This window comes from Lethenteron reissneri, chromosome 11 (assembly GCF_015708825.2).
Source record: "Lethenteron reissneri isolate LAM-NWPU_2019-01 chromosome 11, ASM1570882v1, whole genome shotgun sequence".
NCBI classification, from domain to species: Eukaryota; Metazoa; Chordata; class Hyperoartia; order Petromyzontiformes; family Petromyzontidae; genus Lethenteron; species Lethenteron reissneri.
Window position 1 is genome coordinate 10,064,461 of NC_083789.1, and position 12,912 is coordinate 10,077,372.

A 12,912-nucleotide genomic window follows, 5' to 3' on the forward strand; every position below is an offset into this window, starting at 1 on the left:
TTTCTCATGGGAACATTTTCCTGCACCTGCCCCAACCCCCCAGCCCCTCGTGGAGGATGGGGGGGGGGTGAGAAGGGACATATTTTCTGGAACTGAGCCCCGTACGGCTCCGTCTGAATTCAAGCCGTGATTTCCACCGCTCGCGTCTGCAAGAGCCGGTTGTGCTTTTTGGTACCTCGAACGCCACACCACAGAGAAATATTTTAAAAAACGTTAAAACATTTGCCCCGCATAATTATTATATTAGTCTTTAAAAAGTCACATTAAATATGAAAGAAAAAAACAACCGCAGTCCACCCCCCCTCCCCCCCACCAAGTCCACCCCGTGACGTTATTAGTTGGCCTGTGACGATTACGATCGATGAATAGTCGATTACAATTAATCGATTCTAATAGAGGGCTACGCCCACCGCGACGGGCGTATCGTAGTGCGCGTGAGATCGATGATTTCCCACGAATGCAAATGAGTAACATGTAACTGTTCAGTGTTACATTTACAGTGATGGAACAAACAAGAGAAACAATACAAACGAGATAATACAAACAAGACAATACAAACGAGACGGACAATACAAACGAGACAATAGAAACGAGACAATAGAAACGAGACAATACAAACGAGACAATACAAACGAGAGAGACAATACAAACGGGACAGACAATCCAAACGAGACAGACAATACAAACGAGACGGACAAGGCAAACGAGACAATACAAACGAGACAATACAAACGAGACAATAGAAACGAGACAATACAAACGGGACAGACAATACAAACGAGACAGACAATACAAACGAGACAATATAAACGAGACAATACAAACGGGACAGACAATACAAACGAGACAATACAAACGAGACAATACAAACGAGACAGACAATACAAACGAGACAATACAAACGAGACAAACGAAACAAGATACTACGGATGAGACAAATAATCGAATCAAAACAAAATCGTTCCGTGCCTAATGTCGACGAATGATCACAGTTTAAATTTGTGTTCCCGGCACACCACATCCAGTACTGTGTGTCTGTGACTAGTAGCAGCCGGAAAATGGGGCGCCACGATGGGGAGATGTTAACTACTTCACCTGGTATACAGGAGGTCCTGGGTTCGATCTCGACCCTGGAGTTTGAATGTCTCTCTCCCCGTGGTCATGTGGATTTTTCCCCGAGTCCTCCGGTTCCCCCCCCCCCCCCCCCCATATTTAGAATCAACAACACGCCTTTAGAGTATCTGGCTGCTATAAATGTCCACGTGACAAGCCACTTCGTTGGGCTATCATTTGAAAAAAAACTTTTAGTTTTTGAAAATATGAAGCCGCGTGTGTATGTATTTAAGTACATAAGCGTGTGTATGTATACGCGTGTATGCGCGCGCACATAAACTATGTGTTCGTGTAATCCATGAGTGCGTCATAAGCGCGGAGTGGTGGCGCAGTAGTTAGCGCACTGCGCAACGAATCCGGAAGAATATTTGAACCCGGTCCTGGGCCTTCCCTTAGGTGGACTCAGCCTTAAATGAGTACCTGGCGCGGTGTGTAAACATCAGCACTCGGGAGACAAAGGCTGCCGTGCGTGGTGCTGGCCACACTAACGCCTCGTGTGCCATGCCGGCCTTCACAGCTGCTGGCCTTCACAGCTGCTCGCTAACAGCACTTGCCCCAACAGTCTGTCCAGGCTACACAGGGGATCTTTGTCTCTGTGTGTTCGCCGCGTGCGTCTGTGGTTAGCGCACCGCGTGACGAACCCGGTGACTCCCGCTCACGGCCGACATCAGTGGTGACTATCTGAACCCAATCCTGGGCCTTCCCTTCGGTCGGCACAGCCTTGAATTAGTACCTGGTGCGATATGTAAAAAAAAAAAATCATCAGCACTGGGGGAGACAAAGGCGGCTGGTCGTGGCGCATGCCATGCCAGTCCCTCGTGTGCAGGACCAGCAAACAGCCCTATCCCCAACAGTCTCCCTCCGGCTATAGAGGGGTCGTGTGTTCGGGCACGCAGCAACACGTATGTGTTTGTACGCACGTACTAAAGGGGAGCGGTAGTGTAGAGGTCAGCTAGCTGCGCTACAAACCCAGTGGCCCGAGTTCGATTCCCGCTCACAGCCAACACCGGTGACGATTATCTGAACCGGTCCTGGGCCTCCCCGAGGTCGACTCAGCCACAAATGAGTACCTGGTGCGGTGTGTGAACATCGCCACTGGGGAGAATAAAGGGCGACCGGGAGTGGTGCTGGCCACCCACCCCCTCGTGTGCCACAGTGCCGGCCTTCATAGGTGCTCACTAACTGCACTTGCCCCAACAAGTCTGTTCAGGCTATACGGGTGCTCTTTGTCCTTGTGTCTATGTGCGCGCGCGTGCACACCCGCGACACACGCCGCTACACTCCGCAGTCCGGTGCGAGCGACACTGCCGAGGGCGGCTCTGCCGACACGCAGCTCGGCGCAACGGAACATCCACCATCACCACCGCCGTCACCACCACCGCCGTCACCACCAACGCCACCGTCGCGGCCGTGAGCGGCGTCCCTCGCCGGTCTGTGGGGGCCCCTGGCCGCGGCGTACCGCTCGGCGAGCCCCTCCAGCGCCGATATGATCTGGTCGAGCCCCCACAGGTAGCCGTCCTCCCGGTTGCCCTCGCTCCACGCGTCGCGGTGGCTCAGGGTCTGGCCCGCGGGCAGCGGCGTCGTCTTGCCAAAGTCGATCATCCACACGCCGGCGCGGCCGCACCCGTCGTGCACGAAGAGCAGCGAGCTGCCGATCACCTGGGACACGCGCGCGGGACACAATGTCGCCTTAACAGGCGGCTGGGGTCACGTGTTGTTCGCGAGTAGCGCCGGTGGGGGCCGGCGCTGTGGCACGCGTGGGGGTGGGTGGCCAGCACCACGCCCCGCCGCCTTTGTCTCCCCAGCGGCGGAGTACCGCACCAGGTGCTAATTTGAGGCTGAGCCCACCTAGTGGAGGCGCAGGACCGGTTCAGACAATCGTCACTGGTTGTTGGCCGTGAGCGTCAATCGAACTCGGGTCGCCGGGTTCGTAGCGCAGCGCGCTGACCCCTACACTCCCGCTCCCCACACACGCACACACACACACACGCACACACGCACGCACATACACACACGCACACACGCGCACAACAACAACAACCGCCATTCGCCACTAAGTGGCGGTGACGTCACCACGATGCTTGTGCCAGGCCAAGTGCACCTTGAGGCCACGTGAAGTGTCGAACGCCCGCTGGCAGGAGGTCACGGGGCAGACCCAGGTGCCACGGGTCGACTGACCGAGATGACCGAGATGACTGGCTGATGCACCACCTGTGCCCCCTACTGTGCCAACTTGCTGTGCTTTAGCCACCCGGCGCTCCGCTCGTTGTTGTGAGCGTCGCTCCTCCGCCCTCCGTTGTTGTTGGAGGGCGACTGCCTCCAACTGCCCAGTAGCGTCCTTCACGAGCCTCCTCCACTGAGGCCGATCTTGACACCGCTGGTACCAGTCATCGGCAAGTCCACTCAGCTCCACGTCCTCCTGTACCACATCACTCCATCTCTTCTCCAGCCCGTGCCGCGCCCGTCTAGCCCCCTCGATCCGGCCGAACAAAAGCTGTTTAGGCATGCGGTGGCTGGGCATGCGGGCTACATGACCCAGCCAACGCAGCCTTGCCTGCCGGAGGAGCTCACTGATGGGACTTTGCCCAGATCTTTCAAGGATTTGTGAGCTCCTCACACAATCCAGCCTGGTTAAACTCAGGATGAATCGTAGGCAGGCCAGCCTAAATGTTTCCAACCGGCGAAGATGCTCCACCAGGGGGGTCCACGTCTCGCAAGCGTAGAGAAGGGAGGGAATGACCGTGGCCGAGAAGACCTGAAGCTTCGTGCGGAGCGACAGACCAGGTAGCTTCCACACAGCGTTACGCAACCGATGAAAATATATTGCCGCTCGACTGATTCGGAGTGAGACCTCTGCTGATAAACTGGAGCCGCATGCACGCACACACACAGACGCGCACGGACACGCACACACGCACACACAAAATTGCTGTATCAAGTAATTTTGCTGTGACGGTTTCACCTGAAGACGGAATGGCTTGTGTTTCCTCCGAAACGTCGTGATTTAATTTATTTGTTTTCTTTTAACCTACGTGACTTTACCGAAAAAACCAAAAAGTATTAAAAAGGTGTCGTAGATAAATACATAAAAATCCTCTTCCTCGGCTCCACAATTCGCTCGCTCGCTCGCTCACCTCGTGCGTTTGGAAGAAAGGGGAGTCTTCCAGCGTGGCCTTCATTGCCTTCAGCCGGGCGAGGTATCGGATCTGAAGACACAAGCAGACCGTGAGAACACACGCACGAACAAAGACAAAGATCCCCGGTAGAGCCTTCACAGACTGTAGGGGCAAGTGCTGTTAGCGAGCAGCAATGAAGGCTGGCACTGCACACGAGGGGGTGGGTGGCGAGTACCACGCCCGACCGCCTTTGTCTCCCCAGTGGCGATGTTTACACACCGCACCAGGTACTCGATTAAGGCCGAGTCGACCAGGGGGAGGCATAGGACCGATTCCGATATTCGTCACCGGCTGTTAGCGGCCGTGGGAGGGAATCGAACTCGGGCCGCCGGGTTTGTCGTGCAAGCGCACGAACCGCTAGGCCATCTCTGTTGAGATCCACACAGCGCCAGGACACATACACTCAGGGACACTGCAGCAGCAAGTCCGCTCAATAGGAATTATAACTTTTTGATTTAAAGCTTTCGTGACTGCAAGGATTCATACTCTTAGTTCTTTCGGTAAAGTCACGTAGGTAAAATTAATAAAAATAAAACAATAAAAATCACGACGTTTCGGAGGCAACACAAGCTTCCGTCTTCACCTGATTTTTATTGTTTTATTTTTATTAATTTTACCTACGTGACTTTACCGAAAGAACTAAGAGTAGGAATTATAACTGTGTGCAGTACTTGTACAGCACCTTGTGTCAATCTACTGCTGGATCAGGGTCTCTCCCAGCCTGCGCTGGTCGTGGGTCTGTTATCTTACCCGCCTATCGAATGCGGTCAGCGTTACCCTATAGACGATGGGAACATGCAACAATTGATTGTGCGGCACTGCAGCTCTGCCGCCCTTACAACTGGTGCCCAGCAGGGGGCAGTGCAGTAACGTCCATCGTTGAATGCTTCAAGGTGGTCCAGATGTCTTGTGACCACCCCCCCCATCATTTAATGAATAATTATTTTTAACATAAATTAATATTTAATGGGGGGGGGGGGGGTTGTCAGGGGTCAATTTATTGGGTGGTCACCAGACATCTGTGCGAAGGAAGTTCAACAGACAGCCAGCTCACCTGAATGTTCACATTCTTTCCTATGAAGTCATCAAGGACATCCATCACCTGCTCGCGGGTTCTCGTTTTCTTGAAGTCCTGCTTGAGGAAGCCGTCGCTTTTCTGATGAACAACAACGCGTGAACACGCACGTGAGCACGCGCTTGAACGCGTGAATTCGAAATCACATGAACACTCGCATGAACACAACACGCGCATGAACACACACACACGCTTGACTGTGCACATGAACACACCCACTTGAACACAACACGTGAACACAACACATGAACACGCGCGTGAACACACAAGGACGCGCACAGTACAAGCATGCACGCACGCAAATGTATGCACGCACCTGCACACGTACACGTATACAGACAAAGATCCCCCGTATAGGCATAAGTGGCTCTTGTGGCGAGTGCTGTTAGCGAGCACCTATGAAGGCCGGCACGGCACACGGGGGGGGGGGGGGGGATGACCGGCCGCCTTTGTCTCCCCAGTGGCGATGTTTACACACCGCACCAGGTTTCCACATTTAAGGCTGAGCCGACAGACGTGCAATGCACACGCGCGCCAAGACCTAACGAACACAAACATCACAATCCGCACACTCTAAAGTGGAACAACTCCGCTTCTTGCTGCTAAAGAATGTGACGTCTGAAACAAAAAAACACCCCGCTCAATTGCAAGCACTTAAACGTTCTTAAAATACTCACGCGCGCGCACTTTACATTTTCCCCCCCCAAATGATAAACACACGTAAGGAAAGTAAACCACACCACGAATGTCATCATCATCATCAACAAGACGCACACACAAAAACAAACATCACCACCAACCGAGCCCGTTTGGCCATTTAAATTTGAAACGCATTTCCTTATTTATTTTCAAAAAGGGGAAATTACTGACGTCACGGCATGAAAGGCACAACCGTCGCTGTTGCTCTTTTCTCGAACCACCACCAAAGACAAAGTTCTCCCTCGCCTCGTACAGCCTTAGCAGACTGTAGGGACAAGTGCTGTTAGCGAGCAGCACCTATGAATTCCGGTGGGTGGCCAGCACCGCACCCGGCCGCCTTTGTCTCCCCAGCGGCGATGTTTACACAACACCACCAGGTGCTGTCCTCGTTTGAGGCTGATTCGACCTAGGGGAGGCCCATAACCGGTTCAAGAAAATCATCACGGGGTTCTTGGTGGCCGTAAAACGAGAATCGAACTCGTTGCGCGTAGCCGGGTTCGCAGCGCGCTAACCGCTGCGCCACCGCTCCTCCCACCACCACCCACAAACGATTGCCTGGCCGGGCACCCTCCCCCTCTTCCGTCAAGCAGCCCCCTCCTTCACCCCCCCGCCACCACCGCCCCCCCCGTGGTATTTTCCACTGTGTGACCACAAACGTGGAACCCCGTGGCCTCATATCTCTCCCACCTCCCTCCCCCGCTACACACCCCAACTCCCACCGCCCCCCCACCCTCCAGGCCCACCCCACCCCCGCGCACCCGAAGCCAACACACAGCATCGCGCCGGAGATTAAGTTTACAAGTGCAACGTGGTGGTTGCAATAACTCAGATGCTTCTGGTCACGGTCGATTAGGAGCGTGCTACGACTACTACTGCACACACACACCCCCACCGGGCTTTCTGAACCTCAGCTGGCCTCGACCAGAGTTCATTTATTTTAGTTGTTCGGCATATATTTGGGAGGTTTTTTTTGTCTCGCCGTTATGATGGGATTGTGATCAGGTTTTGCTTGTGTCGACGTGGCCGTTTTAAGTTTCGCGAGTGTTATATTTGGACGGCGTCACTCGCACCTTGGAGTCATGTCCGTATTATTGATTACTGTCTCTCAAGACGCCGTGTGTACACGCTTGTTGGGTGATGTGGACTTTGTACGAGCAGTCACTGCCTAGGTAAGTCTCCAGTGTGATGCAGTGGGTTCGCTGTGTTGAATTTCTGGTGGAGATCTATGAATAAAAACTAAACGATAAACTATTTATTTTATTTTACCAGGTAAGGCCCACTGAGCTATATAGCTATTTTCAGAAGCGACCTGGCCACAAATGATAGCTCAATGAAGAAGAGACTTTTCACGTGGAAATATATAGCAGCGAAACACTCTAAACGCACGTTTCTAAATGTGGAGGGAAAAACCGGAGGACCCGGAGAAACATCCACACGACCACAGGGAGAACATGCAAACTCCGAATATACAGCAGGCGTCAGGGTTGGGATCGAACCCACGACCTCCTGCATAGCAGGAGAGATATTTACAGGAACATCTCGCCACGTGGCGCCCCCACGGGCACCAAAGATAAAGATCACCCGTGTATCCTTAACAGACTGTTGGGGCAAGTGCTGTTAAGTGAGCACATATCAATGCCAGCACGGCACACGAGGGGGTGGGTGGCCAGCACCACGCGTGGCTTCCGTTGTCACCCGAGTGGCGATGTTTACACACCGCACCAGCTACTCGTTACAGTCGACACACACGCACGTTTCACTCAATTCATCAAAATATTCCAACTCCGAGAATGATCATGTGTCTGCTTTACTGCCAGTGCGACGAACATATCTCATTCCAGGGTCCTCCTCTAACTGCGATGGCACCGCTCGCTCCGTGATGAATATGCCAGGGCGCTGAGCGTCCCAAACGGACATGGATTGGAATAAAATTGGGCAAATGAAGAGACGAATAAAAACACAGACACACGCACACACACACCCACGTGTGTGGCTCTATGGAGTGTAAGAACCGACACAGTTCCCTCCACATCCCACTCGCGTGAGAGGGATGTGGTGACCCCTGCGTGACCCCTGCTTGCAGGGTTCATGCGGAGGTCACGGGGAGGGGAGGGAGGAGGGGGTTGGCCCCGAGGGAGATGCTTTGAGCACGGTGAGCATTGAAAGTGCCGAGCGACCTGGAATCGAGAGCAAGCTCTGGGTCTGCACCGGCGTTGAGAAGAGAAGTAGAGGCCTCAGGCAGCTAGCAGCGATGCAGTCCGGTGGCCCTGCACCGGGACACCACGGGATTGAGGGGCCTACGGGCCAGAGGGGGCCACGGGCCAGAGGGGCCCACGGGCTGGGCTACAAAGGGCGGTCCCCACTGGGACAGGGAAGGGATGAGGGCGGGCGCACATTTAATTCCTTCCACCAGTGCTGATGCCAACCACGCCATTCAACTGCTAAGCTACCCCGTAACCAGGCTCAAACTCCGCACAGCTTGCGCAGTGCAACAACAACAACAGCCGGGAGATTCCCGCAGACAGATTGAAGGTGTAGAGAGCCAGCATGTGACCTTGACTGACCCCCCCCACCCATATCTGGGTGATGATTGCTACGTTGCCGCACGTGACTGCCGCCTGTGATCCGGCAGCAGCGAGGGTTGGCGGATCACCACCAACCCTCGCTGTGGTGAAACTCCCTTCCCCCATGAGTGGGCGTCGAGGAGGCTGTTTCGTCAGAAGAAGGCAGCACAGCAACAACGTTGACTCCACCTGTTCCACCCGTATGGGATCGAGTGTTTCCCACTCGAAAAGCGTGGGATTTCCCTGGGTGTTCCGGCTTTCTCCGACATGATAAGCTTCATTAATTGGCTGACAACACCTTCACATATATATAGAGGACTGCAGAGCTTGGGAAATTGTTGGCGCCAGCTGCTCTTTGTCCACGAGAGCGAAGAGTGAATACTGTGTGCGGCGGTGATGGTGGCGCAGAGTTACGAGTTGACATCATTATCCTGACTGCCGGGCCGCATCACTGCCCACACCATCATCGCCATCATCACCACCAAAGAAAAGACAAAGATCTCCCCCTATAGCTTGAGCAGAATATTAGGGCAAGTACTGTTAGTGAGTAGCACCTATGAAGGCCGGCACGGCACACAAGGGGGTGGGTGGCCAACGCCATGCAGGCCGCCTTTGTCTCCCTTAGCGGCGATGTTTACACACCGCACTGGGTACTCATTTGTGGCTGAGTCGACCTATATGTGGCGGAGGACCGGTTCAGATAATCATCACCAGTGTTGGTGGCCGTGAGCGGGAATCGAACTCGGGTCACCGGGTTCGTAGCGCAGCGTGCCAACCGCTGAACCACTGCTACACCACCCTTTGATAATAATGGCATCATTATTATCACCGGCAACTTCTTCAATCACCACCACCACCGTCGTCACCATCATCATCATTATCACCACCACCACCGTCGTCACCACCATCATCATCACCACCACCACCGTCGTCACCACCATCACCACCACCAGCACACCACCACCACCACCGTCGTCACCACCACCATTATCATCATCACCTGATCACCACGCACCTTGATGCCCTCGATCCTGAAGCCGAGCGTGGCGGACGAGCTGATGGTCTCGCGCCACTGCATGTAGCGCGGCTTGGTGACGGCGCGCTGGGTGTGCTCCTCCACGGTGGGCGCTCCGGGCTCCACCGCCACCATCTTCTGGTACATGTCCTTGCGCAGCCGCGGCTTCTCCCGAGCTCGTGCCAGCTCCTCCTCCAGGTAGGTCCTGCGGTGGGAGTTGGGGTGGAGAGGCAAGAGGGTTGAGGAAGGGCAAAGAGGTTTCTCCCCCTTGACGATGCGTCGCGTCGCCACGCGGGGAGTGAGTGGGTGGGTCGCTGTTCAGCGCAACGCGGTGCTGAAATCGTGGCGCCCAGCTCTGTCGTGGTGTGGCCTGCTGATGATGATGATGATGGACGGGCTGCTGACGATGGATGGGCTGCTGATGATGGATGGAGTGCTGATGGACAGTGCTAATGATGTTGTGCAAAGTATTAGCACACCATTCCATACACACACACACACACAAAACAAAGACAAAGATCCCCCGTATAACCTTAACAGATGGTTTTGGCAAGTGCTGTTAACGTGTACCTATGAAGGCCACCACGGCACACGAATTGGGTGGTTGGCCAGCACCACGCCTGACCGCCTTTGTCTCCCCAGTGGTGTTGAGTACACACTGCACCAGTACTCATTTGATGCTGAGTCGACCTAGGCCAGGCCCAGGACCGGTTCAGATAATCGTCGCTGGTGTTGACCATGAGCGGGCATCCAACTCGAGCGGCCTGGTTTGTACCGCAGCGCTCTAACCGCTACACTACCGCCACCCACCACACACACAAGACAAAGATCCCCCGTATAGCCTTCACAGGCTGTTGGGCCAAGTGCTGTTAGCAAGCACGTATTAAGACCGGAACGGCACACACACACACACACACCGATCCGCACACGCACACACTTATCCGCACACGCACACACTTATCCGCACACGCACACACTTATCCGCACACGCACACACTTATCCGCACACGCACACACTTATCCGCACACGCACACACTTATCCGCACACACACACACTTATCCGCACACGCACACACTTATCCGCACACGCACACACTTATCCGCACACGCACACACTTATCCGCACACACACACACTTATCCGCACACGCACACACTTATCCGCACACACACACACTTATCCGCACACACACACACTTATCCGCACACGCACACACTTATCCGCACACACACACACTTATCCGCACACACACACACTTATCCGCACACGCACACACTTATCCGCACACGCACACACTTATCCGCACACGCACACACTTATCCGCACACGCACACACTTATCCGCACACACACACACACTTATCCGCACACGCACACACTTATCCGCACACGCACACACTTATCCGCACACGCACACACTTATCCGCACACGCACACACTTATCCGCACACGCACACACTTATCCGCACACACACACACTTATCCGCACACACACACACTTATCCGCACACGCACACACTTATCCGCACACGCACACACTTATCCGCACACGCACACACTTATCCGCACACGCACACACTTATCCGCACACGCACACACTTATCCGCACACGCACACACTTATCCGCACACACACACACTTATCCGCACACGCACACACTTATCCGCACACGCACACACTTATCCGCACACGCACACACTTATCCGCACACGCACACACTTATCCGCACACCACACACTTATCCGCACACGCACACACTTATCCGCACACACACACACTTATCCGCACACACACACACTTATCCGCACACACACACACTTATCCGCACACCACACTTATCCGCACACACACACTTATCCGCACACACACACACTTATCCGCACACACACACACTTATCCGCACACGCACACACTTATCCGCACACACACACACTTATCCGCACACGCACACACTTATCCGCACACGCACACACTTATCCGCACACGCACACACTTATCCGCACACGCACACACTTATCCGCACACACACACACTTATCCGCACACACACACACTTATCCGCACACACACACACTTATCCGCACACACACACACTTATCCGCACACACACACACTTATCCGCACACACACACACTTATCCGCACACGCACACACTTATCCGCACACACACACACTTATCCGCACACGCACACACTTATCCGCACACGCACACACTTATCCGCACACGCACACACTTATCCGCACACGCACACACTTATCCGCACACGCACACACTTATCCGCACACACACACACTTATCCGCACACACACACACTTATCCGCACACACACACACTTATCCGCACACACACACACTTATCCGCACACGCACACACACTTATCCGCACACACACACACTTATCCGCACACGCACACACTTATCCGCACACGCACACACTTATCCGCACACGCACGCACGGACCTCACTCCCATCTTGCAGTCCATGATGCAGGGCGCGTGAAAGTCGGTGAGCAGATCCTCCATCTGCACGTAGCGCACGCCGTCGTTCTCCATCTCGCCCAGGTAGGCGGGCACGAACGGGCGCAGCGCGTCGCCCATGAGCAAGCGCAGGCAGCGCTGCTCCCCCTCGCAGAAGCGCTTCAGGACCACGCCCTGCTGCTCCCCCGTCTTGAAGTTCCCTGCGTGCCACCAAAGCAACATCCTCATCATCGTCGTCGTCGTCGTCGTCATTCACTGTGGCCAGAAGGAGGTGGTGGGTGCCCTAAACGTGGCGAGATGTTAACTCCCTCGCCTGGTATGCAGGAGCTCGTGGGTTCGATCCCGACGCTGACGCCTGCTGCATGTTTGTCGTTTGCATGTACTCTTTTTCTCTCTCTCTCTCGCTCCCCGCGGTCGCGTGGATTTTTTTCTAGGGTCGCCTCCGGGTTTTCCCGCCACATTTAGAATCAACGTCACGCGGTAAGGATATGTGGCTGCTGCACATTTCCACATGATAAGCTCGGTGGGCCCTACCTGGTCAAATAACATAGTTTTAGTTCAGTTTTAGTTTAAGTTTTAGTGGCCGCCTGCGACCCTCCAGCACTGTGGAGGCAGCAGCTGGGGTTGGTAGATCTCCGCAAGAGATGTTGAAGAACTCCACTGCCGGCGGGTAGGCGTCCAGCTGCCGTACACAGCAAGGCGTAGACTAATCTCGCATCCGCTTCCATCTGTACGGGGATAGAGTGTTGCCCCCTCGCGCATGGCGTGGGTTTCCTCCCACTTTGTATGCACCC

At 54.5% G+C, this 12,912-nt stretch overlaps 1 protein-coding gene across 1 annotated transcript in view; it reads right to left on the reverse strand.

Annotated features, from left to right (window-relative positions):
• Positions 1 to 1,211: 1,211 nt before the first annotated feature.
• The window catches only part of LOC133341437 (inositol-trisphosphate 3-kinase A-like), a 41,325-nt gene continuing 29,624 nt past the window's right edge, over positions 1,212 to 12,912 (reverse strand). The window contains exons 3-7 of the mRNA XM_061550074.1: positions 12,102 to 12,318; positions 9,643 to 9,847; positions 5,344 to 5,445; positions 4,248 to 4,319; positions 1,212 to 2,772 (exon numbers count right to left, since the gene is read on the reverse strand). Coding sequence (XP_061406058.1) covers positions 2,389 to 2,772; positions 4,248 to 4,319; positions 5,344 to 5,445; positions 9,643 to 9,847; positions 12,102 to 12,318 — 980 coding nt within the window. The 3' untranslated portion in view covers positions 1,212 to 2,388. The remainder of the gene's footprint in view (positions 2,773 to 4,247; positions 4,320 to 5,343; positions 5,446 to 9,642; positions 9,848 to 12,101; positions 12,319 to 12,912) is intronic.